This window comes from Neofelis nebulosa, chromosome 15, assembly GCF_028018385.1.
Source record: "Neofelis nebulosa isolate mNeoNeb1 chromosome 15, mNeoNeb1.pri, whole genome shotgun sequence".
Lineage (NCBI taxonomy): Eukaryota > Metazoa > Chordata > Mammalia > Carnivora > Felidae > Neofelis > Neofelis nebulosa.
The window spans coordinates 70,100,056-70,127,929 of NC_080796.1; the positions used below are offsets into that span (position 1 = coordinate 70,100,056).

At 47.3% G+C, this 27,874-nt stretch overlaps 1 protein-coding gene, 1 long non-coding RNA gene and 5 other non-coding genes across 7 annotated transcripts; 2 read left to right on the plus strand and 5 right to left on the minus strand.

Moving 5' to 3' along the window:
* Positions 1 to 3,600: 3,600 nt before the first annotated feature.
* On the minus strand, positions 3,601 to 3,672 carry TRNAD-GUC (transfer RNA aspartic acid (anticodon GUC)). The gene has a single exon. It is a non-coding gene; the product is annotated as a tRNA-Asp (tRNA).
* A 61-nt stretch (positions 3,673 to 3,733) lies between these two features.
* LOC131495775 (uncharacterized) lies at positions 3,734 to 11,411 on the minus strand. Its single transcript, XR_009254116.1, has 3 exons — positions 11,330 to 11,411; positions 5,088 to 5,167; positions 3,734 to 4,501 (listed from the first exon to the last, which is right to left on the minus strand). It is a non-coding gene; the product is annotated as an uncharacterized LOC131495775 (long non-coding RNA).
* Positions 4,585 to 4,656, minus strand: TRNAG-UCC (transfer RNA glycine (anticodon UCC)). The gene has a single exon. It is a non-coding gene; the product is annotated as a tRNA-Gly (tRNA).
* TRNAL-CAG (transfer RNA leucine (anticodon CAG)) lies at positions 5,272 to 5,354 on the plus strand. Its single transcript has one exon. It is a non-coding gene; the product is annotated as a tRNA-Leu (tRNA).
* Positions 11,412 to 12,943: 1,532 nt separating the features above from the next.
* On the minus strand, positions 12,944 to 27,779 carry HSPA6 (heat shock protein family A (Hsp70) member 6). Its single transcript, XM_058700565.1, is given in 7 exon segments — positions 12,944 to 13,643; positions 13,645 to 13,709; positions 13,712 to 13,833; positions 13,835 to 14,031; positions 26,834 to 27,028; positions 27,186 to 27,553; positions 27,767 to 27,779. Coding segments are annotated over 7 exon segments (1,167 nt in total). The 3' UTR covers positions 12,944 to 13,436.
* On the plus strand, positions 14,679 to 14,749 carry TRNAG-GCC (transfer RNA glycine (anticodon GCC)). The gene has a single exon. It is a non-coding gene; the product is annotated as a tRNA-Gly (tRNA).
* Positions 27,658 to 27,729, minus strand: TRNAE-CUC (transfer RNA glutamic acid (anticodon CUC)). Its single transcript has one exon. It is a non-coding gene; the product is annotated as a tRNA-Glu (tRNA).
* Positions 27,780 to 27,874: the final 95 nt, after the last annotated feature.

The window sequence follows — 27,874 nt, forward strand, 5'->3', positions numbered from 1 at the left end:
GGGAAATGTATAAACGGTAACGTTCTGATCAGTCAGTGCCATACCCGTTAACTCCCCCTCACAAAGAATCGTCGTCTGGGTTCTGCTTTGGCTGTCCCTAGATACCAGAAAGCCAGTCCCCATGCCACTGCTGGCCAACTCTAAAGAATTCTACATGAGCACTGTCAAGAGGCAGCTCAATGCCTCCCAGCCTACAGGTCCAATTTAAGCCAGCCTACTGCAAGTCCTGGTGATAGGACTGTCCTATCCCAGGACAGGGCCACCCGAACCCTGGTCCAGTTAACAAAGGCCCAGTGTCAGTTTGGCTCCCCGACACTGTGGCTGTCTGCTACCACTCATTACTACTCAGTAGTCACCCTTGCCTGTGGCCACTTGTAGGAACCACAGCCTCCACCCAAACTTGGTACCGAGAATCAGGAAATAACAGAGAACGGGCAGGCAGTAATGCGTCACACAAAGTATCAGCCACATGTTGTGGCCTCTGCTGGCCGTCCTGTGATAGGATGGAGACTGGGACGCAGACTGGAACATAGGGGAAATTGGGGGCTAACAGGTGACGGAGGGGCAGGTGCCCCTTTCCCCCATCTGTATTGTGGTTCACCTTCATTTCATGGAACAGGTTTGTTTGTTTTTCAAACCCCAAACATCCTCCCACCGCGGGTAATTGTTTTAGTAATAAAGAGGATAATTAATGCTTGCTCATTGCCAGACACCATTCTAAACACTTATTAACTCATCTGAGAATTATAATCGTCATCATTACCCCCTTTTACATATGAGGAAACTGAGAGAAGGGGAGCCAAGTTCAAACACAGGAAGCACAACAGAGCCCATGTACCTCACAATCCCGTTAGTTGCCTCATCCAGCCTGATGACACATATCATTCCAATAAATGACTATTGTGTGATAGAGAAAACAACCCTCAAACAGTATTTCAAAGGCTGGAAAAAAAAACTTATCACGATTGCTGTTAGTTTAACAGAAGATGTCAAAGGATTCAGTATCCTAATTTTAGGAAAAAACTTTCAGCTTACACAAGTCACTGCATGACTATCAATGTATTGGACAGAAAGTGGGGGAATTTGACGCAGGAAAAGCAGGGTTCAGATAGAGGCATCATTTAGCCAGTGACAGCTGTATCAAACAAAACCAACAGTTATTAAAAATCAAACAATTTGGAGATGATTTGAAAGGTTAAATAGGATTCGCACGACAACTACATTGCCTGGAAATCGGTTTTGTGAGACCCGTAAACACACAGATCTAAACGTGCAGTTAAGGACTAGTAGGGAATAGTTGAAATACAGAATCCTGCAGCTGTTTTAAATCTTCTGAATACCATTAATGGCTATGTGTCTCAATATAAATGAATCCTATAAAAATAATATTTAGGGGGAAAAAACGCTGGTTGCAAAAGAATACATACTGCCTGGTACCAGTTATAAAACCTTTAAAAGCATGAAAATCCAAATAATACATATATTTGGCAACACATACACATGTATTGAAACTGTTATACAGGCCAAAGGAATAATGAATATAAAACCCAGAATGAAGTGTGCTCCTTATTGGGAGAAAGAGACACCCGATTTAGAGAGATTCCTTAGATGGCTTCTCATTCAAGGATGAGCACAGTAGGATCCTTAACTGCAAACAGCAGAATCTACTGTAGCTTGTTTAAATACAAAAGGATTTATTGAGGGCTATGGATAATTCACCAGGCATCAGGAAGACTGAAGAAACAGACTCTAGGCTAACTTCCGGGAATAGCTCCCCAAACTATTCTGTATATCGGGCTACCACACTACCCAGCAAAACCTGCTATAAAACAAATTAAAAAGCTTCCCCAGTCTCTGGTCTCTGGCTCCAGAACACCGGCTGCAATGGCCACTATTTACACAACCCAAATTGCATCCCCATGTCTCTCCCATGTAACTCAGTTACAAATAAGATCTCACTAAAGTACATCTGGTTGGTGGAACGTAAGTCATAACCAGAACACCCGCTGCAAAGGAATCTAGGAAATGTAGTTTTTAGCTTCCCAGCCTCAATAGCACAGGAAAGCAAACCAGAATGGTACAGGACTGGGTGCTGAGCAAACCAGGGGACATATCCACTACAGTGAATAAACTGAAAAGCAAAAATAAAATAAAACCAACTCCAAATTAAAACAAAAGCAGATAACGCTTCCACCTCCACCTCTGATGCGGGACTATTAGATACTGAGGGGATGAAACGATCTAAAGAACTATGTAGTCTTGGGCTACAGTTGTGGATATATTGTGATAATATATACCTTGCCACCAAGGATCTGTGCAGCTTTTTGTTCTTAAAAGACAACCCAGGTGTGGGAGGAGGGAGGGGTTCCAGGTCCCTGTGTTGGACTCTTCCCAAATTCCTGTGGAAAAGATCCCAACAGTGGAAGAGAGAAAAGTTTATACCATCCCGTTGATCCACGATACCTAAGAGAAAGCATGCAATCTACTGGGTTCGTGATAAACAGCTCATAATCCAAGATGGAGTCAAAACTGTCTTGGAAATCAGACCAGGGCGCCACTCACATAGCCAAATATCAAAAACATGAGCAAGAAGAGACAACAAGGGACAGCAGCCTGAGGGACTGTAAGCCATTGACACCCAGTCATTCACAGTATCCAGGAGGAAGCTTGATATCTTCTGGTTTCACGTTTAGCTCATGGATCCAAGCTGGGACTGGAGTCAAGTGTGTCCCAGAGTTTTTGTGTTGTCTTCTTTGAGAGGGATGGACGAGTTAGTACCCATCAATGATGTCATTTCAAATCAGTGGTTGAGGGGTGGGCTATGCAATGAATTGAATGGAGAACCACCAGGTGAAGGGATGGGAATAGAGTTATACTTACCCATGTTACATCTCAAAATGGTTTCAAAAAGAATTAAAGGGATAATACCAAAAAAGCAAAAGGAAACACTTAAGAAAATAAAGGTAAAAACTGATCTGATATTGGGGTGGGTAAGAGTTTTCTACTTATGAAAAAAGTTAAGAAACTACCAGGGAAAGTGTTTGTCTCCATAAAAATTAGAAACTTCTGTTCAAAAATGCTATGAATACAATTAAAAAGTTAATTCCTTTCCATACTGGTGGGGGAGTTTGTGTGGTACTAACCACTGTGCCCATAATAATTATAAACTCTGGACAAATTAAAAAAAAATCTATAAAACACTGGAAAGCGATCAAAGGAGATAGAAAATAAAGAGGATTTTATATGTTAACTAACTTGGATATAAATAAAATTTAAAAATAAAAAAAAAGAAAAGAGGATTCAAGCTATAGAAGGAGGAATCATAAGGGTAAGATCCTCGTTCTGAGGGCACTCTCCAGGAAATGAGACTCGGGAGCATAAATTCAGGCAGAAAACCAGTCTTATACCTCATGCACTGAGACAAAGTTGAAGCCTGCTAGACTGGCTGGATATTGAAGGAGCAAATCTCAGAGAAGAGATAGCCTGATTCCGGAAAACCAAATCTGCAAATAAATCTCCCCTATCTCTGGCTTACCCTCCAACCAAGTATCTACCCAGCACAGATTTCAGGGAGGCCATGGTGAAAAAAAAGCTTGAAGCCTCCCCGTCGGGGAATCGAACCCCGGTCTCCCGCGTGACAGGCGGGGATACTCACCACTATACTAACGAGGAAAACGACGAGACAGTCGGCAAAGTCATTGTTTACAAACTTACTTCTAACTTGCCAGGACAATTTCTTCCATGAAACGTTACCGGCTGCTGGCAACGCTATGCCCTTTTTCCTGCCTCGACTGGCGCGTCGCAACCGACACATGCCGAATGCCCTACATGCAATCTACATTTTCTTGCAGCCACACTAAAAATTAAGAAACGGGTGGCTTTTAATACCACATCTCCTTTAGCCCAAGAGCTCCAAAATATTATTTGGACATGTAACCAATATGAAGATATTAGAATTTTTTTATACTTCGTCTTCAAACCAGTATGTATTGGACACTCAACAGACAGCAGGTTGCACACTCGGGCGTTAAATTTTCATCGGAAAAACTGGATGGGTACTTAGATTTCATAACGTTTACAGTTGAAAAAGGGGATTCATATGCCCAAGTTGCTCCCAGCGTACTTAGACTTTCTTCAGTGGCTGAACTGGGTGTCCATTTATTGACTTCTGCTAATTATTTAGTTTACTGTCGTACACCTGCAAGCGCAGTTCTCCCGACGCACTCGCAGGGCAGCCGCACGGACCTCGCGCCCCTGCACGCAGGGCCCTCCGGAGACCTGGCTCCCGGCGCTCGGCACTCGGTACCTGGCACCCGGCGTCGCGCAGGTTCCTCCAGCGGTGGCAGCGGGGAAAGAAAGGCGGGGAGGAGCGGCAGACAGGAAAGAAAGCCTTCCGAGTCGGACACTGGACCCAAACGCGGCTGGGCGGAGAAGGGGCTCCCCAGCGACAGATGAGTCCGGGAGAGAAGGCAGTGCCTGCGGTTCCTAGTTTGGGTTCAGGCTTTTAAAAAAAAAAAAAAAAAAAAAAAAAAGGAAATCCCATGTGGCTTTCCTCGGGAAGGGGAAAAAAAAAAACAAAAGAGCTGCGTTGGCCGGGAATCGAACCCGGGTCAACTGCTTGGAAGGCAGCTATGCTCACCACTATACCACCAACGCTCGCGTTTGTAGACTCTGGGAACTTTCTATATAAGGTAAATGGAGGCCGTGGCTTCTCGGACCACGGTGTTCCACGATTCTGAGGTGCGTGGAGCTTTCCTTTGACGAGAATGGATCTCGGCCTTGCTCCTAGTCGATCCTCCAGCTACGGACAGGGACTGGAGGCCGGGGCAGCGCGGAGCCCAGCAGGAAAGTAGACGCCTCGCTCGGCCCAGGGATTTTTCCCGCCCCTTGCTCTCGTCCGCGCTCCCAGCTCTGCCACTGGGCTCGTCCCAGCGCTGGATCCGCGGGGCGTGGGATTCGGTACCGACGATTTGGGACGGAGGGTCTGAAGGAGACCGGCCGGCGAGGGGCCCACCCTGGCGAGATTCCGCCGCGCTAGAGGAGTGATTGGAGGGCTCAAAAGGGCGAAAGTTAAAATGGATCCTTACCGTTTAGGATGGTGAAGTAGGAAAGAGGAGTCGGAGACAGTTTTATTTTCCGTGCTTTGACAAGGATCCCATGGAGAGTTCTAATTTTATATAAAACAATAAATACAACTTTGATGTACGTTAACGTCATGATACAGTACTGTGGAATAATACTAAAGGAAAATAAGACAGCAACACACGCCAAGTCAGGATGGCCGAGCGGTCTAAGGCGCTGCGTTCAGGTCGCAGTCTCCCCTGGAGGCGTGGGTTCGAATCCCACTTCTGACAAAGTGCTGCTTTTACTTTTTTTTCCCACCAACAAATAGAATTGAATTCATGGAGAAGGGAGTATTGATTAATCGACACCTCTTTGTCCTGAGTATCTACATATGAATATTATGCTTCATTGTAAATATGAAACAATCAATTTTTTTCTGTTATAGGCAGGAGACTGGTCTAGGAAATCAGGAAACAATTGACACTAAGATCTATCCCTAACTGAAAAAAAAAGTGTTTCTGCCTTAGACTCCGTCCTCTTGGTACCTATTTATCCATTCCTTTATCTAACAACAATATATTGAGCCCTTCCTATGTGCCAAGCATATTAGGGCAGGCCGTTCATCTGTCGCAGGGTGGACTGGGGAGACCCCTTGGCCCTGACGCCTCCGCGCAGCCCCTCCCTGGGATGTCACCGCAGGCTCTTAGGCTCCTCCCAAGAGAAAAATTCAAGAACAGACCAGACACTGGTTGAGTAGTGCTGGAAAAGAGATCATTAAAGGGAGAGAGAGTGCACTTTCCAGATGTGAGAGCAGCCCGCTCAAGGGAGAGCAGGGCCCAGGGTTTGGGTCTCTATCTTTCATCGACAGTTGTCTACCAGGCGGTGGAGTATTATTTGGGGAGGGGATTTCTTTGGGAGCAGGGTTGCAGGCCTTCTTTGTCTTGGGCCTGTCTGATTTGATCCGGCTTTCTTCCGGCTTTAGTTTTGGAATGTTGCCAGGACAGGTATCTGACTTTCCCCATAGCTGACCCTGACTCCTCCCTTGCTGGCGTCCAGACGTAGGGTTGAAACCCAACTACCTGCTTGCGCTAAAACCACCACCAACTCTAATTCAGTAGGTTTGCTGTGTCACCAAAACCCAGGAAAATAAATCAACAGAAAAAATCTGGGAAAGTAATACAGAGGAAAGGTAAACTCGTGGAGTTGGGTGTTTTGAGAGCTCCTTTTTCCTGAAGGTCACAGATAAGATGCTTTCTGATAGGAGGAGGAAGTGGCTATGAAAAAAATCTTGTTGCCCTTCTGGGAAGAGGGACGAGCTGTCAAGCTGAATGTGTGAGGTTCACAGGTGTGAGATTGGAAGGATCTTTAGGTCAATTGGTGAAATTGGTGAAACTTTGCCAGACAAACTGCATTCTTTGTTATTTACTAGACCAGACCGTGACCTCAGGAAGCTGCCAGCAGCATAGTAAGTACACTGAGCTGGTGGGAGGCTTAGGTGAATACCTAGGGGCTTATTAGAAATGCAGGTCGCAGGCCACAACCTCAGACCCACCAAATCCAAAGTTCGTAAGGTCTCCAGGTGATGCACACGCATCCGAAAGCTTGAACAGCACCGATCTAATTTAGGTGCCTTTGCACAGGCTGATCTTGAACTTGGACTACCCTTTCCCTTGCTTCTCACCAAGGCAGTTTCAGATGAGCACTCACACTATGTCAGACACCGCACTTAAAACAGAAGGTGTCTACGCTAAAGCCGATGGCAATGCATTCACAAGAGAGACATGTAAAAAAACAAAGTTGAACCTTAACCATGTGATCAAGGTCACAGTCCCACTGATCGAATTCATGGAGATGGGCACTTCTTAAAAACCTCAGTCTAACCATGAAAGAATATCACATAAACCCAAATCGAGGGACAATCTGCCGAATACTGACCAGTGCTCTTGGAAATGTCAAGGTCATGAAACACAAGGTTGGGAAACTGTCACAGATTGTCGGGAATGATGTACAAAACAAAGGCAAAAGAAAAAAATTAAATGTCCTTACTACCTACAACCCATTGATAAGGCCTTGAGACAGGCAGAGTTCGACCTTCCTCTGGGAGTTCAGCTGCCTTGAAGTTGACACTTTGCTAGGGGCAAAAGGCAACATTAGCCCAACCCCACAGGATCCTGTCTAACATATAAAAATTCTTTTGGAAACTTCATTTTCGCTGCCCCCCAAGATACATGTTGGCAATCATCCTCCAGGCATATGGCCCCCAGATATCCCAAGGGTCTCACGACTGAGTTTTTTTTTTTACTAACAGTAATAAATGACCTTTTCCTAAAAATAGCTAGCCCCCTCAAGGTCCTAGAAACCTTGTTTCCAACATTCCTTAGAGACTTCTGCTATCCCTAATCCCCTCCCAACTTGAATTTACATAATCAGTCACCTGTCACTACCCCAGGACAGCTTTCTGCCCACGGGTCCTGTCCCCATGCTGTAATAAAACCACCTTTTTGCGCCAAAGACGGTTCAAGGATTTTTTTCTGGACCATTGGCTCTGAACCCCAACATTTTCCACATCAGGGAAGATATGATAACCAAATCCAACATGGTATCCTGGATTGGCTTCTGGAAAAAAAAAATTAGTGGAAAAACATGAAATCTGAATAAAGTCTATAGTTCACCTAACTGTATTGTACCAATGTCAGCTTCTTGGGTTTGATAAGTGCACCATGGTTATGTAAAAATCTTAACATTAGGGGAAGCTGGGTGAAGGATATATAGTAACTTTCTTAACGGCTGAGCCACCCAGGCACCCCTGGATATATAGTAACTTTCTGTAGTATCTTCCCAACTCTCTGTCAATCAAAAGTTATTGCGCAATAAAAAGGCCCTAAAAACAAACAAACAAACAAAAAAAAACCCCGAAATGAAAAACACTTGAAAGTAGCTGCCTGTGAGGAATTGAGAGTAGGGCAAGAAAATGCTGTTTTTATATTAGAGGGATTGTAGCAAGATTTCATTTCTAAGTAATGGGCATGTATTTTGATTTAATTTGTTGTAATATTTTTGGGGAGGAACTGGGTGACATGGTTGTTATTACACTAATCAAACTATGTTAAAAAGAAAACGACAGACCTAAAAACAAATAATCCAGTGAAGAAATGGGCAAAAGACATGAATAGACACTTTTCTAAAGAAGACATCCAGATGGCTAACAGACACATGAAAAGATGCTCAACATCACTCATCACCAGGCAAATACAAATCAAAACCACAATGAGCTATCACATCATGCCTTTCAGAATGGTTTAAATTAACAACTCGGGCAAGGACAGGATGGGGAGGATGAGGAGAAAGAGGAACATTTTTGCACTGCTGGTGGGAATGCAAACCAGTGCAGCCACTCTGGAAAACAGTATGGAGGTTCCTCAAAAAATTAACAATAGAACTACCCTAAGACCCAGCAATTACACTACTAGGTATTTATCCAAGGGATTCAGGTTTGCTATTTCGAAGGGGCCCATGCACTCCAATGTTTATAGCAGCACTATCAACAATAGCCAAAGTATGGAAAGAGCCCAAATGCATCCACGGATGAATGAATAAAGAAGATGTGGCATGTATATACAATGGAGCATTACTCGGCAATCAAAAAGAACAAAGTCTTGCCATTTGCAACTACGTGGATGGAACTGGAGGGTATTATGCTAAGCGAAATTGGTCAGTCAGAGAAAGACAAATATCATGTGACCTCACTCATATGAGGACTTTAAGATACAAGGGGCGCCTGGGTGGCGCAGTCGGTTAAGCGGCCGACTTCAGCCAGGTCACGATCTCGCGGTCCGTGAGTTCGAGCCCCGCATCAAGCTCTGGGCTGATGGCTCGGAGCCTGGAGCCTGTTTCTGATTCTGTGTCTCCCTCTCTCTCTGCCCCTCCCCTGTTCATGCTCTGTCTCTCTCTGTCCCAAAAATAATTGAAAAAAAAAATTATAAAAAAAAAAAAAAGATACAAAACAGATGAACAGAAGGGAAGGTAAGCAAAAATAATATAAAAACAGGGCGGGGGACAAAACATAAGAGACTCTTAAATATAGAGAAAAAACTGAGGATTGCTGGAGGGGTTGTGGGTGGGGGATAGGCTATATGGGCAAGGGACATTAAGGAGGACACTTGTTATATGTGGGGGATGAATCACTGAATTCTACTCCTGAAATCATTACTGCACTATATGCTAATTTGGATGTAAATTTCAAAAAAAAAAGAAAGAAAAAAAGAAAAAAATCAACATACATCGAAAGAAAGAAAAGAAAGAAGAAAGAAAGAAAGAAAGAAAGAAAGAAAGAAAGAAAGAAAGAAAGAAAGAAAGAAACGACAGGTCCAAGGTGGAGTCACTTATGCTGGGCCAAGTCACCAAACTGGGGCTTAAATCCTAACCTAATCGCAGTTTAAACCTCTCCCTGAAATTTAGTCTTAACCAGTCAGTCAGGAATTTTCCAGTCTGCACCAATTAGGGTAAGAAACCCCGCCCTTGCCTCTAAGGGAGGGTGACCTTATCTGGAGCAATCCTTTCTTTTCTTTTGCTAATAACTTGTCACCCCACCCTCCTGCCTATAAAAACCTTCGATTTTTTTTGTAAAAGGCCTCAGAGTTCCCCTTGACTTGCTGGAATGGACGTTGCCCAATTCTTGAATCACTTACAAAAGCCAATTAGGTCTTCAGATTTACTCGGTTAAAATTCTGTCCTTTGACAACTATATGCAATATAAACATGTCTTATCAAGGACACCTGAGCGGCTCAGTCGTTTGGGCGCCCGACTTTGGCTCACGTCATGATCTCACGGCTTGTGAGTTCGAGCCCCTCGTCGGGATCCGGTGACAGCTGAGCTCCTGGAGCCTGCTTTGGATTCTGTGTCCCTCTCTTGCTCTGCCCCTCCCCCGCTCGTGCTCTGTTCCCCCCTCTCTCTCTCAAGAGTAAATTTTTAAAAAATTAAAAAAAAAAAAAAGATGCCTTACCAGGCATACAAGAAATAGTCCCCAAAGAAACTAAACCATTAACAACAGACTCATTCAAAAGTAGATGAAGTAGTGTGTTTAAATCCCTCTATGGAAAAATAGATCCCATACAAATGAGAGGATCTGAAATGTTTTCCCAACACGAGACGATTTTCCTTCTTACACCCTGTGTATGTTTTTAAGGAGAGAGAGAGAATATGTTGTTGGAATGCTAAGAAACTGTCTTGACCCTGTGAGTGTTAGAATAGGAAGTTACTTAAGCTCTGACAGGATACCTGGAGGCCAGCAACCAGGAAGCTGTGGCCGGCTGTGCGAAGGTCAGAGGCCTGTCCAGGCAGCACTCCACAGGAAGCCCCATCAAAGCAACAGGCCCAAGTTGGCAGATACCCTAACAGGAAATCCCTGACCAAATTAGGAAGAAAAAGCGGGAAACCCTGCTTCCTGCCCCAAGTGATAAATATTCTGCCCCCTAGTTAACAACTGTCAATAAAAGACAGAAACCCAAACCCCACCTCTAGAAGGCACTCGCTCCCTCTCTCTGTCTCTCCCTCCACCCCCCCTTGCTAGCCTGCTCTCAAATCTCAAGAGTGTACTTTTCGCTTTAATAAACTTTTCCCACTTGTGTCACTCGACCACTGTGTTGCATGTCTGTCCTTGGATTCATTCTTGTGACAAGACCAAGAACCTTTGGTGACTCCTTCAGGTCTGACTGGGTCAAGGCCCCAGGGCCCAGGATCTCCCCAATTCACCCAGCAACATGAGTATCATTCCTCTTGGGAAGTCCAAGTTGGAAGTTGGGAGGAAATTCTGGGAAGGGAAAGTGTAATATAGAATGTGTATGTGATGTCATCTTTTCCGGGCAAGTTCTCTCAGTGTGAAACCAGCATGGCCAGCACTAAGCCCAGGTGCAGGAAAAGAGAGCAGTTAAAACTGGGAAGTGGCAAGTATGGGGCCAAGTGGGTTGTTCTGCAATCTCCTCGTCACCCGCAAGAGGCGCCCCTGAACCAACTGTAATGCAGCCTTGCTCTGGCCAAACCCGCCTGCAGTTCTGAGATAAAAGTCTGTCTTCCCGTTGCTCACAGGAGAGACCCAGTGTGGACTGGGTTAATTGGGAACTAGCTGATGCGAGTTTATCCTTGTTCTTACATCGGCATTTGCTCAACTGGCAGTAAAATTGAGCCCGAGGATACTTCCCAGCTTCAGCCACGTGCTGTAAAAAACATGTATCAGTGAATAATATAACTAATAAAAAAAATATATACCTTTTCTCTCCAACTGTGTTCTAGAGGAATGACATAGCCAATTTCACGACATATTGGGAAGTTTTGATAACAAGTAGAGTCATGGCCTGTTTGTGAGGTGACAAGGCACAGGCTCTAGAATCAGGCAGGACGGGATTCTCAATTCCAACCTGCCCCTCCCCCACAGTTAACAGCTATGCGACCTTGAGTAAATTGTTTAACCTCTGTGAACCTCAGAATCCTCATCTCCCCAAAGAAATAAAACCCTGTGATGTTGCCGTGAGGATTAAATTAGATTGTGTATGTCAAGTACCTGCTACATAGGTGATGCTCAACTAAAATAATTAGTAATAGCTAATATTTGTGGCTCATATGCCGTATGCATAACTTTCTTTATCGTTTCTTACATGTACTAATTAACTGAACCCTCTTACCAATCCTGAAATAGGTCCTATTTCATCATCATCCCCTCTATATAGAAGGAGAGACCGAACCTCGGAGAAGTGGTTTGTTTGTTTGTTTTTTTTATGTTTTTTTATTTGGGGGTGGGGGGGAGGAGAAGAGAGGGAGACACAGAATCGGAAGCAGGCTCCAGGCTCTGAGCTGTCAGCACAGAGCCTAATGCAGAACTCCAGCCTATGAACCATGAGGTCATGACCTGAGCCGAAGTCAGACACTTAACTGACTGAGCCACCCAGGTGCCCCCAAACCTTGGGAAGTTTAACTTCCACCAGATATAAAGGAACAGAGCTGAAAACCTAAGCAATCTGGTTTTAGTATTGCTATTATGATACAGGGCTGGCATCATCATTATTATTATTAATCATCACCCTTAGGGCCCATCAGAAGAAACCAGAAACTTCTCACACACAAGATCAATAGTAACTTTAATTACACCCCTAGATGTACTCTCCAGAGACAGGATACACTACATTCCAGAGTTCAGGACGTGGGGTTTATTCTCTAACGTGACACGGATAGGGGCGCCTAAGGGTCTCAGTCAGTTAAGCCTCAGACTCTTGATTTCAGCTGGGGTCATGATCTCACAGTTCTCATGGTTCTCATGGATCGTGCGTTCAAGCCCCAGCATCGGGCTCAGCAATGGCAGTGTGGAGCCTACTTGGGATTCTCTCTCCCTCGCTCTCTATCCCTCCCCCACATGCGCACGCTCTCTCTTTCTCTCTCAAAATAAATAAACAAGCTTAAAAAAGGAACAATGGATAAAGTAACTCGATTAGAGACAGCTAATTATCATATAAACTATCTTGTCAGTGTATTAGGACATATAGACAGACAAACTAAACTAGAATCCCAATACAGGATTTTTTTTTAATCTTAGGGTCACATGTGGGAACCTTGCTGGGACTTAAAGTTTCTCTCCATTCTCTACTTTTCCAACTCTCATCTCCTTTCCTCTTGCAGCAGATAACTCACAGCTCGCTCCTATCAGCCCTCAGACTTCAGTACCCACTGGACATGTCTGCCTCAAACTCTCCCTTAGCCTGTTTTCCCCTGTGGAAATCACACGCACAGGCTTGTGAGTTTTCTTCACTTCCTTCCTTCAGCACCCACCCTGACATTTTCTGCTTCTGAAAGCCTTGCCTCTTTATGTATTTAACTGGACTGAAAACTAAGGAGGAGTTTTAAATGTTTATTTCCATGTATGTTTCACAAAACCCATATATTAACAAAATCCATGCATGCAGGTAACAACAGCACGAAAGTAGGCAAAAGCGATGTTGAAGTGCTGCACAAATGTTAATAATGATGACTTCTGCCGGTCTGAAATGGGAGAGAAAAGGATTTTAACAAGCGACGCGGGCACAGGCCTCAGTGGTACACCACGGCGAGAAGAAAGCTCCCTGATTGGAAGATTCCTCTGCACTCCCGTTCTTCAAGTTCAGGGCAGGATCACAGAAGACAGAGGGCCCACAAGCCCAGGCCTTACCATCACAGATGACCTGCCAGAAGGGACCATTCAATCAACCTGCTCAGTGAGGAGGCCTCTACCGGGGAGGGGTGGGGGGCTCCCTGGCCAGTGTCAGTTCCACAGCGGCTACCCCCAGGGACACGTAGGGCCTGGGGAAGGTGGGGTGACAGACTTTCCTCCAGCTCCCTCTTCTGATTCTCATAGTCCTCCTTCTCTGCCAGCTGGTTGTGCTCCGGCCAGGCAAGGACTTCCCGACACTTGTACTCTGTGCCTGTCCTCTTGGGAAATCTTCCCTTGCTTCCGTCGGAACTCCTTCCCGAGGCGGCTCACCAACCTGTCGTCGAGCCCTCCCCACCCAGCCTCAGGAGCCTCGAAGACACCCGCGTCGACAGCGAGAATGCATACGGTCGAAGGTGCTCCCGCCCAGGTCGAAAATGAGCGCATTTTGCTCCCCCGCGCCGCGCTGATCAGCCCGTCGGCGATGGTGGCCGCGGTGGCCTTGTTGATGATCCGCAGCCCGTGGCGCCCCACGATGGCACCGGTGTCCTTGGTGGCCTGGCGCTGCGGGTCGTTGAGGTAGGCGGGCACCGTGACCAATCTCCTGCACCTGGCCCAGCACCATGGAAGAGACCTCCTGGGGGTAGGAGGACGTCTCCTGCCCCCGGGGGGGACACGCGCACCCAGGCCTTGCCGCCCTCCCTCGGCCCCCTGCAAGGGTCAGTGCTTTGGGTCCGCCAGCACCGCCGGGACCGCGAACCTGCGCGCGTGGCGTCCAAGCAGGTGGTGCGCCGGCCTCTTAGCTACGCGCGCACCAGCCGCGCGCGGTCCTGAAGGCCACCTAGCCGGGCGCTGGGCGCGTGCCCTGGTCGTGGGTGACTGGCAGCCGCCACCCCGCCTCCCTGCAGCACGCCGACCCACGAGCACGTGGGGCTAGGGTCGGTGCCCACGGCCACTTCGCTGGTGGTTTCTCGCGCTCCCGGGCCGCGTCGGACGCCTGAGCCCTTGGGACTCCGGGCTGCTTGGCTCGGCCTCCAGGAGCCCTTCATCCCGCGCTGTCGCGCCGCCTGCCGGTTACCCGCTCCTGGCTCGGCGTGGAGGGGAAAGTTCCAGCTCCTCCCCGCCGGCCCGAAGCGAGATCCGAAACCACTTCAGGTCGCAACTCCCCACGAGGACAAATGCGCCCCCTGGATGGTTGATGAGCCGGGAGGGCCGAAAGCGTGTCACCGTCATGCCAATAGAGCCTCAGAGTCAGGACTTTAAATAGCTTTTGTTGTTGTTGTTCTTTTTTGAGTCCTAACGTTCTCTGTCTTGGAACATAAAGACAATATTTTCAAACTGGTGGATCAGCGGTGACTCAAGCGGGAGCCTGATTCACATCGTGGAACGGAGCTCGGGGTAGAGATGAAGCTAAGGGATGCCACCACGAGCCGTAAAGCGGGAGCATTGGTGGTTCAGTGGTAGAATTCTCGCCTGCCACGCGGGAGGCCCGGGTTCGATTCCCGGCCAATGCATCGCAGCTTTTCGTTTTCTGATCCAGTCGTTTTAATTCAGTCTTTTTCTATTCTAGGATTTGCAACACTGAAATAACCGAAACCAGCTAGCTGAAGACTGCATTGATTGGATTTGATTCCCCTCCTTTATCAAGTCCCTTTCCTCTGAAGGCCGAGGGCGAGGGCGAGGGCGAGGGCGAGGGCGGGGGCGGGGGCGGGGCCGGGGAGGGGGAGGGGCGCGCCGGAAGGAGGATGTGCCTGAACTGTGGGAACGCCCTCCTCTTGAGCCACGTCAATGTCGCTGGCGTCCCGAGGGGCATCGTCCCAGAGGCCTGCTGGAAAGGCTCTGCATGACAAAAGGAGGAGACTTTTCGAGACGTGAGGGTAGAAATGGAGGAAAGAAAACAAAATGTCCTTGTCATTTGCCCGACGGCGAATGGAACCTGACTGTCCCAGGTGGCAGGCAGAGACACTAACGGCTACACTAAACAGGCGCAGCGTCTCAGGGCTTTAAGCTTCAGTAAAGTTGGCTGTTTTGTAATATATTGTTATTTGCCTAACTCAAAGGAAACCAGTTTTTTAAAAAAGAGAAACTGAAAACCTGTGTCCCATAAGTGGCTATTTTCTCCTCAGGCCCGAGAACCCTGTGGAAAGCTCAGGGGGTCCTTGGAAGGAGGTGGGAGTCAGGATGCAGAGGTCAGTCCAGCTTCTGGACGGGGTTTCTTAGTCAACCTTCTCCCGGTGCAGTGGTGCGAAGGAGCAAGGTTTGCTGCTGGAGAGATCAGCTATACTGGGATCAGTCCGGGTGATCGGTCCAGGAAAAAAAGGGAATGTGAGAAGAAGTGTGCAGTGAATGCCTCCCATAGTGGAAAAATCAAACCATCCTCAAAAAAGAGAAAGCTAGTCTATAGCCCCGGAAGAAAGAAGCCGTCAGCTTTAAGTTCATTCCCTCTTAGAGTCTAGGCCGGTCCGGCCTGGCTGTCACACTCTGGACACTTGTTTGTAGCCAAGGGTCTGCAAGAGAAGGGTCCTCACCTCAGAAGGAAAGGTGGCCTGGCTTGGGATCTGTGTCCTGGCCTGTTCAGGGACTGTCTTGTCCAAGTTCCTCCAGCATTCTCTCCCAGCCCTCAGCAACTCAAAACCCCACCCACCCACCCCCCAGAGCTCCAGGTGTAGGCCTAAAGTAAGCACCTCTGTACCTGGACATGACCCACACAGTACATCACAGGTACTCTTCCAAAGTCATTTCACGTCTTTACTTTTTAATTCAGAAAGTTTCCAATATAGAGGAATGTATGTTGCAGGGCCGTCTTCTCCCATGCACTGAAATCTATCCACTTACGTTTCGTAACTTAGCCTGAGTGTCTTTAGACGTAGAACAGATTTTTTAAGCGATAACTTACCTGGACATCATGAAGTGGAGGGATGCTTGTGATACTGAGCGCACTATCAATACTGAGCACAAAAAGCAAGCTGTCGGAGTACCTAGGTGGCTCGGCCTATTGAGCGTCCGACTTCAGCTCAGGTCAGGATCTCATGGTTTGAGCCTCGCGTCGGCGAGGAGTGTGGACTATATCGTTTATACAGGACTTTCTAGGTTTGCATTTCTGATGTCAAACGCTGAAGAATTTTTATTGAGTGCTTTATCATGTGCCAGACACTCTAAGGCAGAAGGCAGTAAGCAAATTCAAAGGCCCTGCTCTCCTGGAGCTGTCGTTCTGATGGGAGGCAGGGTAGTCAGGCAATACACAGCTAAACAAGGGAACACAGGGTACATCGATTGGCAGGAAGTACAATGAGGGGAAATAAAGCAGGAGACAGGGGTTAGGAGATGGTGAAGGGGTGGTTTGGAGTTCTAGTGAATGATCAGGGAGGCCTCCCTGATAAGGTGACATTTGAATCAAGGCCATGACGAAGCATGATGTGGATATCTGTAAGGAAGAACCTTCCAGAAACAGAAGTTAACATAAGCCCTGAGCAGAGGTCTAATTGGTGTGTTCAAGGAAGAGCAGTAGATGAGGTCAGACAGTGAGGTCAAGATCATGGATCACGTCGTGGAGCCCTGCAAAGCTTTAGCATTTGTTCTCAAGTGCAGGGACAAGCTCTTGCTTAGTTTAAGCAAGGAAACGGCAAATACAACGCACATCTTAGAAGGACCACTTTGGCTGTCCTGGTGAGAGCAGACTGTAGGGTGTCAAGGGCAAGTGTAGGAAGACCGGTCGGAAGCCTGTGCAGTAATCCGAGCGAGGGACGACAGTGGCTTGGACCCACTTGCTGGTGGTAAGTTTGCTGGACTCACTTTGAAAGTAGAAGCAGAATGTACTGAATTTTCATCTATTTGAGGAGCCTCTGTCTAAAATCTGTGAAAATACATTTGCCGTGAGTCCTTACAGAACTGGGTGGGCTGAGACCATGCCTTGGTCTTCAGAAACCCAGTGAAGGTGGGGTCTGTTACCGGTTAGGTCTGGAGATCAAAGGCTCTTTTTATTTTTCCTCTGGAGGCTAATGGGTGGTGGAAGGCTCCTTAGCCAGGTTGCTGTCAGAAGAGGGGCTAGAGGAGGAGGAAATCTATGTCCTGAACAGATGCTTCTACTGATGAGGGACGATGGGGCAGGCTGGGGGCAAAGTACAGGCTGGCACGCACCCCCCTCCCGGTGGGATGCGTGTGACGTTCTGCGGGCACTCCTGGCTGCCCCAGGACAGGGGAGGGGATGGAGAACAGATGGTTGGATGATAGAGTCCCCATCAGTTTACGGGGATCTTGGTGGATTGCGAGAGAGGGGCAATCTTATCAATGGCCTAATCTCCAGACACCTATAGACTCAGTTTCCTGGAGCCCTAACATCACCCTCCCCTCCACGGTGGTGTGGGAAACCAAAGCAGAAGGAAATGGCAGGGAAAATCAAATTTCCTTATAACTTGCAGTTCATTGACAAATAGTGGAGGCTGGCAGAGTAGAACATTTCTCCAGGAACCCCTACCGTCTTGATGTTGATGCTTTGCGGGAGGGAAGGGCAGCCATGACTTGGCAGTGGCTGGGCCTCCAGTGATCTATGGGTCTTTGACGTGTGGGGACCCCTTTGGAAACTTACGTTCTGGCTTTGCCTCCCCCAAGTCCAGAGTGTAGGGCCAGTCACTCCTCATAACTCCAGAGCAGCTCTTTCTGCCTATGGGTCCTGTCCCCGTGCTTTAATAAAATCACCCTTTTGCACCAAGGATGTCTTCAAGAAATCTTTCTTGGCCCTCAGCTCCAAATTCCACCCTGACCCTAAAACCCCATCACGACCGGTGCTGTTACACCTTGAGATGAGAGGCCGTTTGCCCTGAGGGCCCTGGCTCCATTTGACTTTACAATTTCTCCAGTTTCCCTTTGAGCTTTGAAAGTCTCTCTGCACAGAAAAAGATGGTTCCGTGTCCACTGCCACTGCAGGAGTCCCATCAGCAAGCAGAAAGTGATTTGACACCAAGGTGGAAAAATGAATACAATTGCTAGACCTCACAGGAGAGGGATGGGGAAAAGGAGTTGTTAAGTCAGAGATTTGGAATAAACAGGTCCCCTGTGGGGAAACCTTTGTGAAGTCACTCAGGCCAGGGGCTAAGACCAAGGCCAATGGCAGTCAGGGAGCCCAGGATGTCTTCAGAGGTTCTCTTCTTCTCTCTGACTTCCCAAATAAAGCACTGGGTCAGCATTTCCCAAAGGGTGACAGTGGCCACATCTGGTCTGAACGACATTGATAAAAGTTACAGAGGAAAAAAGATTCTGTGGTTATCGAGGTTTGGCAAATGCCTTATAAAATTTAGTTTGAAAGTTCTCTTTGCAATAAGGCTTCTTGGAGCATTTAATGGGCATTATGAATACACAAGGAGAAGAACAGTGTATGCAGAATGTCTGCATTATTTTGACCACGGAGCCCTTCATTCTGAAAAACCTCTCTCAAGGAGTTGTGTGGCTGGGGAACAGCTTTTGGAAAACACTGAACTAGGGAATCCAGACCAAATCTACAGATATTCACTTGCCATGTCCTCTGAGCTCAGGACTGGGTGGTACTCACTGGCTAACACTGGTGAGAAAAAAAGACCCCAATGATTAGACAGCAACAGCTAACAAACAAGATGGATTCCCTCCTGTCAAGGGAAAGCACCTAAAATTTTAATCAGGCCAAACGACTGTGGGAAACAAAGCCAGTCACCGTGTTAGAGTAGGCAGTTAGGTTCTAACAGGATGCCTGGACGTCTGCAACAAGGAAGTCGTGGCCAGCTAGGGGGAAAGTCAGAGGCCTGTCCTGGCAGCACTCCACATGAAGCGGGATGAAAACAGGCCCAAGATGGCGGATACCACGGTAGGCAACACCTGACCAAATCAGGAAAAAGAGGCAGAAACCCTGCATCCAAGAAATTCCTGCCCCAAGCAATGAATATTCCACTCTCTAGTTAACCAGTGTCAATAAAAGATAGAACGCCTATCCCCACCCCACCAATGACTCCTCCCATATACTAAGAGAGCCCAGGGTTTTTTGTTGGTTGGTTGGTCTTTTTTGGGTTTTTTTTTGGGGGGGGGGTTGGGTTTGGGTTTTGGGGTGTTTTGTTTTGTTATTAGGAAATGAAGTCAATGGAATTGATAAAGAACCTATGAAGATTGGTTGTTTTTGCAGCCTTCTGGGACAGATTTGCAGAAGCAGAGCTCTTGACATGACAGTGTAGAAAGTAAAGGAACTTGCTCTTCGGCCTCAGGTAGAACGTTAAAGGAATATGTGCTAAATTCAATGTGTAAGTGTGCGATGAGCAGAGGAAGAGAGATCTATCCCTTCCAGAAGATCCAAAGCCTTTATGTGCACATATCTCCTAGAGCCTTGTTCTGTTGCCTCAGATTAGACAGAACTGTATGTATCCTGGGCTTGAATTTTTAATAATGCCTCCTATAAGATTTCCTGGCCACCTACCCCAACACATTTATCAGAACTTATAGAAAATTCTATTCAGCATTCCAAGGTCAGGAGCGGCATTTCTGAGGGATCAGAGAGCACTCTAAACTGTCTATGCAAGATCTACAGTGGTTTGAGGATTAAGACAACCTGTGAACAAGGGCAGGAATACAGGGGGTGTGGTTCATGCTCATAATCAGAGATACAATATCTTCCCCCATTTCAGAAAGTTGTTCACGAATATTCGGAATTCTCTCTGAGGTAGGAAAGTTGAAATGTCTGAGCATGATTGTTTGTCCATGGAAAGGAGTATCTTTTTTTCCTACTATATATGTTAAAAAAAAAGGAATCATAAGACTAAAGAGTTGAAGTCCAACCCTTCATTTGTGTAAGCAAGGAAACCATAGTCCAGACAAGGGCTGTGAGTTGACCCAGGGCATCGCTCTCTCTTTTTTTTAATGTTTATTTATTTTTGAGAGATACAGAGACAGAATGCAAGTGGGTTGGGGCAGAGAGAGAGGGAGACAGAATCTGAAGCAGCCTCCAGGCTCTGAGCTGTCAGCACAGAGTCCGACACAGAGCCCAATGAGGGGCTCAAACCCACGAGCTGCAAGGTCATAACCTGAGCCGAAGTTGGACGCTCAACTGACTGAGCCACCTAGGAGTCCCCAGGGCATCTCTCTCTTCAGTGCTAAAACCTAGGTCCCCTTATACCTCCCTGTCTCATTCTCTCATCTGCACTTACCACTTATAGGTTATCCTGTCCATTTCTCTGTCTCTTTCCACAACTCAAGAGTAACATCAACAGACTGAATTCTCCAAGGCAGAGATCCTAATAGATACGTAACGCTTATTTTTGCTGAATTACATAACAGTAGTAAGATGCTCTCTATAATTCCTAGAACAATGTCATTGTTCATGATTGAATAATATGGCATCTGTTTAGTTCTCCTAAAGCAAAATGAAGCACACCTGCCCCATAGGATAGCTCCCATGGGATCAGGATGGGCGGATAACCATCCATGTTGCCAGCAAAAACGTCTACGGCTAGAAGTTTGTGGATTTGAAGGGCAGATTTAAAAACGTGCTCAGAAGAGAGTATCAAGTGTCAAAGTCAGAGAGTTCTTCCAAATAGATCATCAAGAGGACCTGAGATTTTGAGAGCTAGATTACATATAAATGGGAGAGTGTTCTAGGTAAATATCAAAGGCAGGACCAGTTGCTGTTTGCTAAACAGAGATTGACTTTCCGTATTTACTAGGGATGTGGAGTAGATAGGCATCACCAGATAAAGGACTAGGAGCAGAATAAACAGCTCTCCGGTAAACCTGATGGGATCCATTTGTTGCTAAGTATACCCCTAGAGCAGTGTTGTCCAGTAGAAATGTAATGTGAGCCGCATATTTAAATTCACATATATAATAGAGCATTTTGAAAAGTAAGAAGTAAAAAAAGGGAAGGTAAAAAAAAATCATCTCTTCCCTAATGGGGATGATCTCTCTAGCATTTATGAAATCGTAAGTATATACTTTTTACAGTGTTTTTCACAATACATCCAGACCCACAGGGGCACAATAGGTAATGTCAATATCTATTTTCAATAGGTAACGTCAGCAGAAACCTGACACGCGCGCTCCACTCCCCGCGCCCGGCTCCTAGATAGAAGAGACAGCCCTCCGTCTTGCAGGTTGGAAAAGCCCTCTCCTAACTCCTTCACTCCCCTCCCACCTCAGGGCGACCAGGGCCTATCACTACCCAGGAAGGAGGGAGCTCACGTGACGACCAACGACCAATCAGATGCTCTTTGAAATTGAACCGTGTTGCAAACGCTTTAGGTAGGTTACGGCAGGTCCTTAATTGAAAGAGCTTTTCAAATCACGCCACGTTAGGTCATGTGAAAGTAAAAGAAGCCATCTGAGAGAAGGAGACGGGAAGGATTGGAGGACGGACAGGGGAGAGAGTGAGAGAGCAAGAGAGAATGAGGGAGTTGGTCGAAACTGGAGAGAAGTAGAGAAAAAAGCAGACGCGAGTGGTCACGTCTTTGAATCGTGGCTTCCCAAACACACTTCCAGTCTCGCTTTCAGCCGGCTCACGTCATGCTTTTTCTCCCGTCTTTAAATAGCTTTGAGGTTTCCTCTCATCGGCTTACGGTCACTCTTTATTTAATCTAGTTCGAGTGGGTTTTGTTTTCTTATAACCAACCTTCATCCCTAGCTGAGGACAGTCATTTAACACCACAGGGAGAATCACCTTCTCAGGCTGGTAGTTTCATCAGAGAAGACAAAGATCCAGAATGCTGGGAATGCCAGCAATTAGGGAGAGGGCCAGTGAGAAGACAGGGTAGCTCAGGGAAGGGTTGGAAGGAGAGAAATAAAAAGCAATTGACTGACAATTTTGCTGAGGGCTCGCCTCATACGTTTGATGATTGGATAGCTATTTCCTTCTTCGTATAAAAAAACCAGAGAAAAAGTCAAATAAATGATTTATTCTTACAGACTTTTGTGCTACAGTTCACCTCCACCATAATTCTTTACTGTGATCTCATCACAACTCCTTATGTGGTCACAATACACACTCCAGAGGGGCAAGGGTAGGAATAGGTATCCGTTCCACCGTAGGTGTGGGGAGCTTGATTCCATTCTTGTTGCCTTAACTATGGAAAAGTTTCCTCTGGGGGTCTATATCACCTTAGCCGCCATGCCACAAAATAAGGAATATGCTTGTTGTTTTGTTTAAAATGGGATTGCTTGATTTTTCAGAAATTCGTACATCTGTTCTGTAGGGTGTTTGAAAAGGGCAGATTCAGGGCCTTCTTCAAAAGGGAGTATTTAAAAAAAGGCACATATAAAATTAATTTATAAAATTTTAATGTTTATTTTTGAGAGAGAGGCAGAGACAGAGAGCAAGCAGCAGAGGGGGCAGAGAGAGAGGGAGACACAGAATCCAAAGCAGGCTCCAGGCCTCTGAGATGTCAGCACAGAGCCTGACACAGGGCTCGAATTCACAAGCTGCGAGATCATGACCTGAGCCGAAGTTGGACACTTAACCGACTGAGCCATCCAGGTGCCCCTAAAATTAATTTAATAACATACTTTTTGAATCCAATGTATTAATTTTTTAAAAAGTTTTTATTTATTTTGAGAGACAGAAAACAAGCTAGGGAGGGGCAGAGAGAGAAGGAGAAAGAATCCTAAGAAGGCTCCTCAAGATCAGTGGAGAGCCCTACATGGGCCTCAAACCCCCAAACCATGATATCATGACTTGAGCCCAAATCACGAGTCGGACGTTTAACCAACTGAGCCACTCAGTCAACCCCTACATATTAATTTTAAATAGCTGCCATAATAAAGTACCATGAACTGACTGGCTTGACCAACATAAATTTATTGTTTCACAGTTTCAGAGGATGGAAGCCAGATCAAAGTGTCGTCAAGGTCATGCTCCTTCTGAAGATACTAGAGAAGGATATGTTCCAGGCCTCCTTCCTAGCTGCTGATATTTCCTTGCTTGCAGCAGAACTCCAGACTTTACCTGGTGTTCTTCCCCCGTGAGTATGTCTGTGTATTTGAATTTCCCCTTTTAATATGGGTGAGTAGCCTCCATATTGATGACGGGTGAGTAGCATCCACATTGTATTAGCAGCCCACTCTACTGCAATCTGATTTCATCCTCATTACAGAGGAGAGAGACATCCTATTTCCAAATAAGCTCCCATTCTGAGGTCCTGGGACTTAGGATTTCAATATACGGATTTTGAGGGGACACAATGTAATCCATAATATCCAATATACCCCATATAATGCTAATTCAATGTAGAATTGGTATAAAAATATATGGATGTTTTACACTCTTGTCTTCATATTGAGTCTTTGAAATTGAGTGTGTATTTCACACTTACAGGATTTCTCAGTTTGGACGAGCCTCTTTTCAAGTGCTCAATAGCTACATATGACTAGTGGCTACCATCGTGGAAAACACAAATATAAAACATTTTTATAATCACAGAAATTCTAGCAGACAGCATGCTCTAGAAAACAAAAGTACTCAGTGGTGGCAGAAAGCAAACCAGTTGTTGCCTGGAGGGGACAAGAAGGGGGAGACTACAGAGGGATGTGAGGAAACATCAAACCTTACCAAATAGTGCACTTTAAAAAAAAATTTTTTTTTAAACGTTTATTTTTGAGACAGAGAGAGGCAGAGCATGAACGGGGGAGGGTCAGAGAGAGGGAGACACAGAATCTGAAACAGGCTTCAGGCTCTGAGCTGTCAGCACAGAGCCCGACGCAGGGCACGAACTCATGGACCACGAGATCATGACCTGAGCTGAAGTCAGAAGCTTAACTGACTGAGCCACCCAGGCGCCCCCAAAATAGTGCACTTTAAATGTGTCCATTTTATTGCATGCCATTTATACATCAATTTAAAAAATTAATTGTAAAAACATTTTAAAACATTTTAAAAATAAATTTCATTTATTTTGAGAAACAGAGAGAACATGAGCTTGGTTGGGGCAGAGAGAGAATCCCAAGCAGGCTCTGTGCTGTCAGCGCACAGCCTGCCGTGGGACTTGATCCCACAAACCACAAAACCATGACCCTGTTAAAATCAAGATACGGACCCTTAACCGACTGAGCCATGTAGGCCCCCCTAAGCACATTTAAATAAGACTGGGGGACAAATGATACAAGCCCCTACTTGCCATATTATTGTATTTTGAATTTCGAGAGTTTCTATGAAAATAATTATATGATTTATGATTTTTCATCATTTATCATTTTTCATATTACAAATTCACTATGGTACAATTTACTTTTTTAGCATGTAATTTGTATTAGTTATCTGCAGACAACTGATATATCGTTAGTTTGTTCTCTACGGAGCACATGTTATATTACTCCAAACCTTAGCAGCTTCAAAGAAGAAACATGTATTATGTCACAGCTTCTGGAGTGAGGAATCCAGGAACAACTTAGCTTCACGGTTTCTGCTTCCGCGTCCTCGTGAAGTCGCTGTCAAGCCGTTGCCTGGGCCTGAAGTCACCTGAAGCTTTAACTACAATGGGGGGCCCAATTCAGAGCTCGTGTGGGTGGTGGTGCACTTAAACCCTGTTCCTCCCCCTTTGGGCCACTCCTAGGCTGCCTGTGAATCAGCACGAAGTGTTCACTGGCTTTCCCCAAAGAAAGTTATGAGAGAGAAAGAGAGAGTGAGAGAGAGCCCAGGGTGGAAACCATAGCGTTTTCTAAACAAATCTTAGAAGTGACATACTTACATTTTGGCTATGTTTTGTCATTCACAAAGACAAATCCCACTACAATGTGGGAAAGGACTGTGGCGGGTTTGGAAACCAGGAGGTGGTGATCATCAGAAACTATCTTACAAGCTACCACAAAAGTATAACTAATATATGTACTTACCTACTGACACTTTTAAACAGTTATATTGTGTTGTATATTTCATAAACAAGTTCTTAGCTATGAATATGGGGAACATTGCCTAGTTTTCTAGGACACCAATAATGAAGTAATGAACATACAACTTTGCCCACCGGTGCAAATATTAAGATAAATTCCCCCAGTTGAACTGCTTGATAAATGATAAACACATTTAAAATTTACATAGATCCAAATTTTTCTCTAAAAACTTTGTCCTATAATTTGACTTCCAAAAGACTGGATGATATGGACCACTTCCTCGAATCCTCACCAGCACTCTTTCTCAAATATTGCAAATTTTCAGATTCTTCTCTGTGTCCCTTTGCCTTGCAAGATAAAAGTGTTCCTTTCCTCCACGTACAAGGAGGGCACATTTCACAGGAGGGTTTTACTTTATTTTAGCTTTATGCCCAACAGGCTAAAATTCATTACCCATGAAATCGAGAGTCTGCTGGGACCGCCAGAACCCCAACAAATATCGATAAAAGCTAATAAGGCTAAAAATATGACAAGCCAGAGACTGGCCATGTAGAAAGGCAAGAGATCAAAGATATAAGGTAGAATATTAATTCCAAGACCTAGATGGCAATTACACAAATGATATTTAATTCCTAGGGCTTCCAAAAATATTAACCACAGTGAGACCTTAAAACAACAGAAATTTCATCCCGCACAGTCTGAAAGGGCTACAACTCATAAATCAACCTGTCATCAGGAGCATCCTACCTCTAATGTTCTAGGAAAAAACTATTTCTAGGACCGACCAAGCTTTGGTATCTCCCACGATTCCCTTGGCTGTTAGAATATGAATGTGTGACTCAATAATCAATTTCACAACCTGATGCATTATTGTCTGTGGTGGAAATGTCTCTTTTAAAGAAAACTTGAACATCAAGACAAGATACATACATGCTGAGGAGAGACTTGGAACATATTGAGGCTGAGTGTAAGGGAAGGTGGTGAGATGAAACTGTTAAAAGTGAAACCAGGGTTTGGAGGGGGTTGCTGCGGAGAGCGGGTAGCTGAACAAAGGTGGAGGAAGCTATTTCTGGGTACCACGCTGGCAACTGTGCCATAGGATGCAGAGTATGGGGCCTGAAATTGAATAACACCATAGACAGAGGTCCTCCCTGTCCCCGAGGTGCCTCTGCCCACACCCAGCTGGGTGGACGCTGCGTTTTCCCCCTCCATTCCGAATATCTCCACGCTCTCTCACCTCCACTGCCTCTGTGCTGGCAAAACACCAGTGCCCATATTCCCTTTCCCTCCACCAACCACCTGGCCCAAGGGTCGAGCTCTGAGGTCCAGCCAGGGCTAAGACCACCGTGAGGTGGGGACTGATGTGGCAGGAGAAAGACTGAGGCGTGCAGTGGACCTTGGGAGGCATCCACAGAAGAGGACGGACACAGGGGTGGACAGAGGGACAGACGACGCCTAACATGGCGAGGCACGTGGCGAGGCTGGAAGGGAAACTGTGAAAAGCGCAACTGTGGAAAGTGTGCCTGAGTGGAGGGTGGGTTGGAGGACGCTGCTCATGGGGGGGGGGGGGCGCGGAGGTGGAGAAAGGGACCTCTGGGTAACACGCCGGCCCCTTTGCCAAAGGATGGAGGGGACCGACGTGTCCTGAAACTGGAATGACAAGTTGGCGACAAGTGCACCCAGTCCCCCGGGGTGCCTGCACCGCCACCCACCTGCCTGGCTGCTGGGGTTTGTTCCCCCGCGGCTCCCACGACAACTCCCCGCTGTCTCACCTCCAGTGCCCGGGGGGGACCGGGCCGGGCCCGGATGCCTCTTCCCTCCTCCACCTCCCGGGCCCGGCGGTCGGACTGTGCGCTCCCATCGGGGCCCAAGACCACCGTGCCCATGGGGTCTGCTCTCCGGCGCCGGGGAGAGACGCAGCCAGCCAGGTCGTGGCGCTCCCGCCCCGCGTAGCGCAGGGAAGCCGCCTGAGAGGTCGCAGCCCCGAGGGTGGCTCGGTCAGGTGACGGGACTCAGGGCTGCGCGTGGCTCACCTGCCCCCCGCGCCCAGCACCGCCACCGCGGGCACCTCGGGAGGGAGGACGGGATGGCTCGTCAGCCTGGCCAGCTAGGAGCGCCACCGGCGGGGGCGGTGGGGGTCCGAGCACACTCGGGGGGCCGGGGCCTCTGCGCACACTGGTGGTCCCGGCGGGGGACAGAGGTCGCCCCGGCCACTCGCGTCTCGGGCTGTGGAAGCGAAGGAGGAGGCGAGCGCGTGCGCGGGGGGGCGAAGGGGAGAGGCGATGCCAGGGCCTCCAGAGGGCCAGCCAGGCCAAAAGGCTCGGACGGGCCGAGGTGGCAGGGCGAGGCTTGGGCTGCCCGTGGGGGCGTGGCAGGTGGCCTTGTGTGCACACCGCCGCGGCCGCCGCCGTCGTCGTCGTCGTCGTCGTCGTCGTGGCGGCGGCGGGGCCAACGACAAGCTAGCCACCTGTGGCCTGGCGTGCCGGCGTGGGCTAAAAGGGGGTGGTGCGCGGGTGCACTGGGGACCGGACGGTGGGTGGCTCGGCCTGGCAGGCCGGGAGGGGAGGCCCCGGAGGGCCAGAGGAAGAAGAAAGGCTTCCCTGACCGGGAATCGAACCCGGGCCGCGGCGGTGAGAGCGCCGAATCCTAACCACTAGACCACCAGGGAGCGACAGGCTGTGCGCCTGGCCTGCACCCCCCTGGACCCAGCGCCTCCATTCCACCCACGCGGCTCCGCTTGGGCCCCGAGGCCCCTGCCTCTGCACGTCCAGCCGCCCGCGGGCCCCACGCAGTCCACCCGGCCCGCTGGCAGC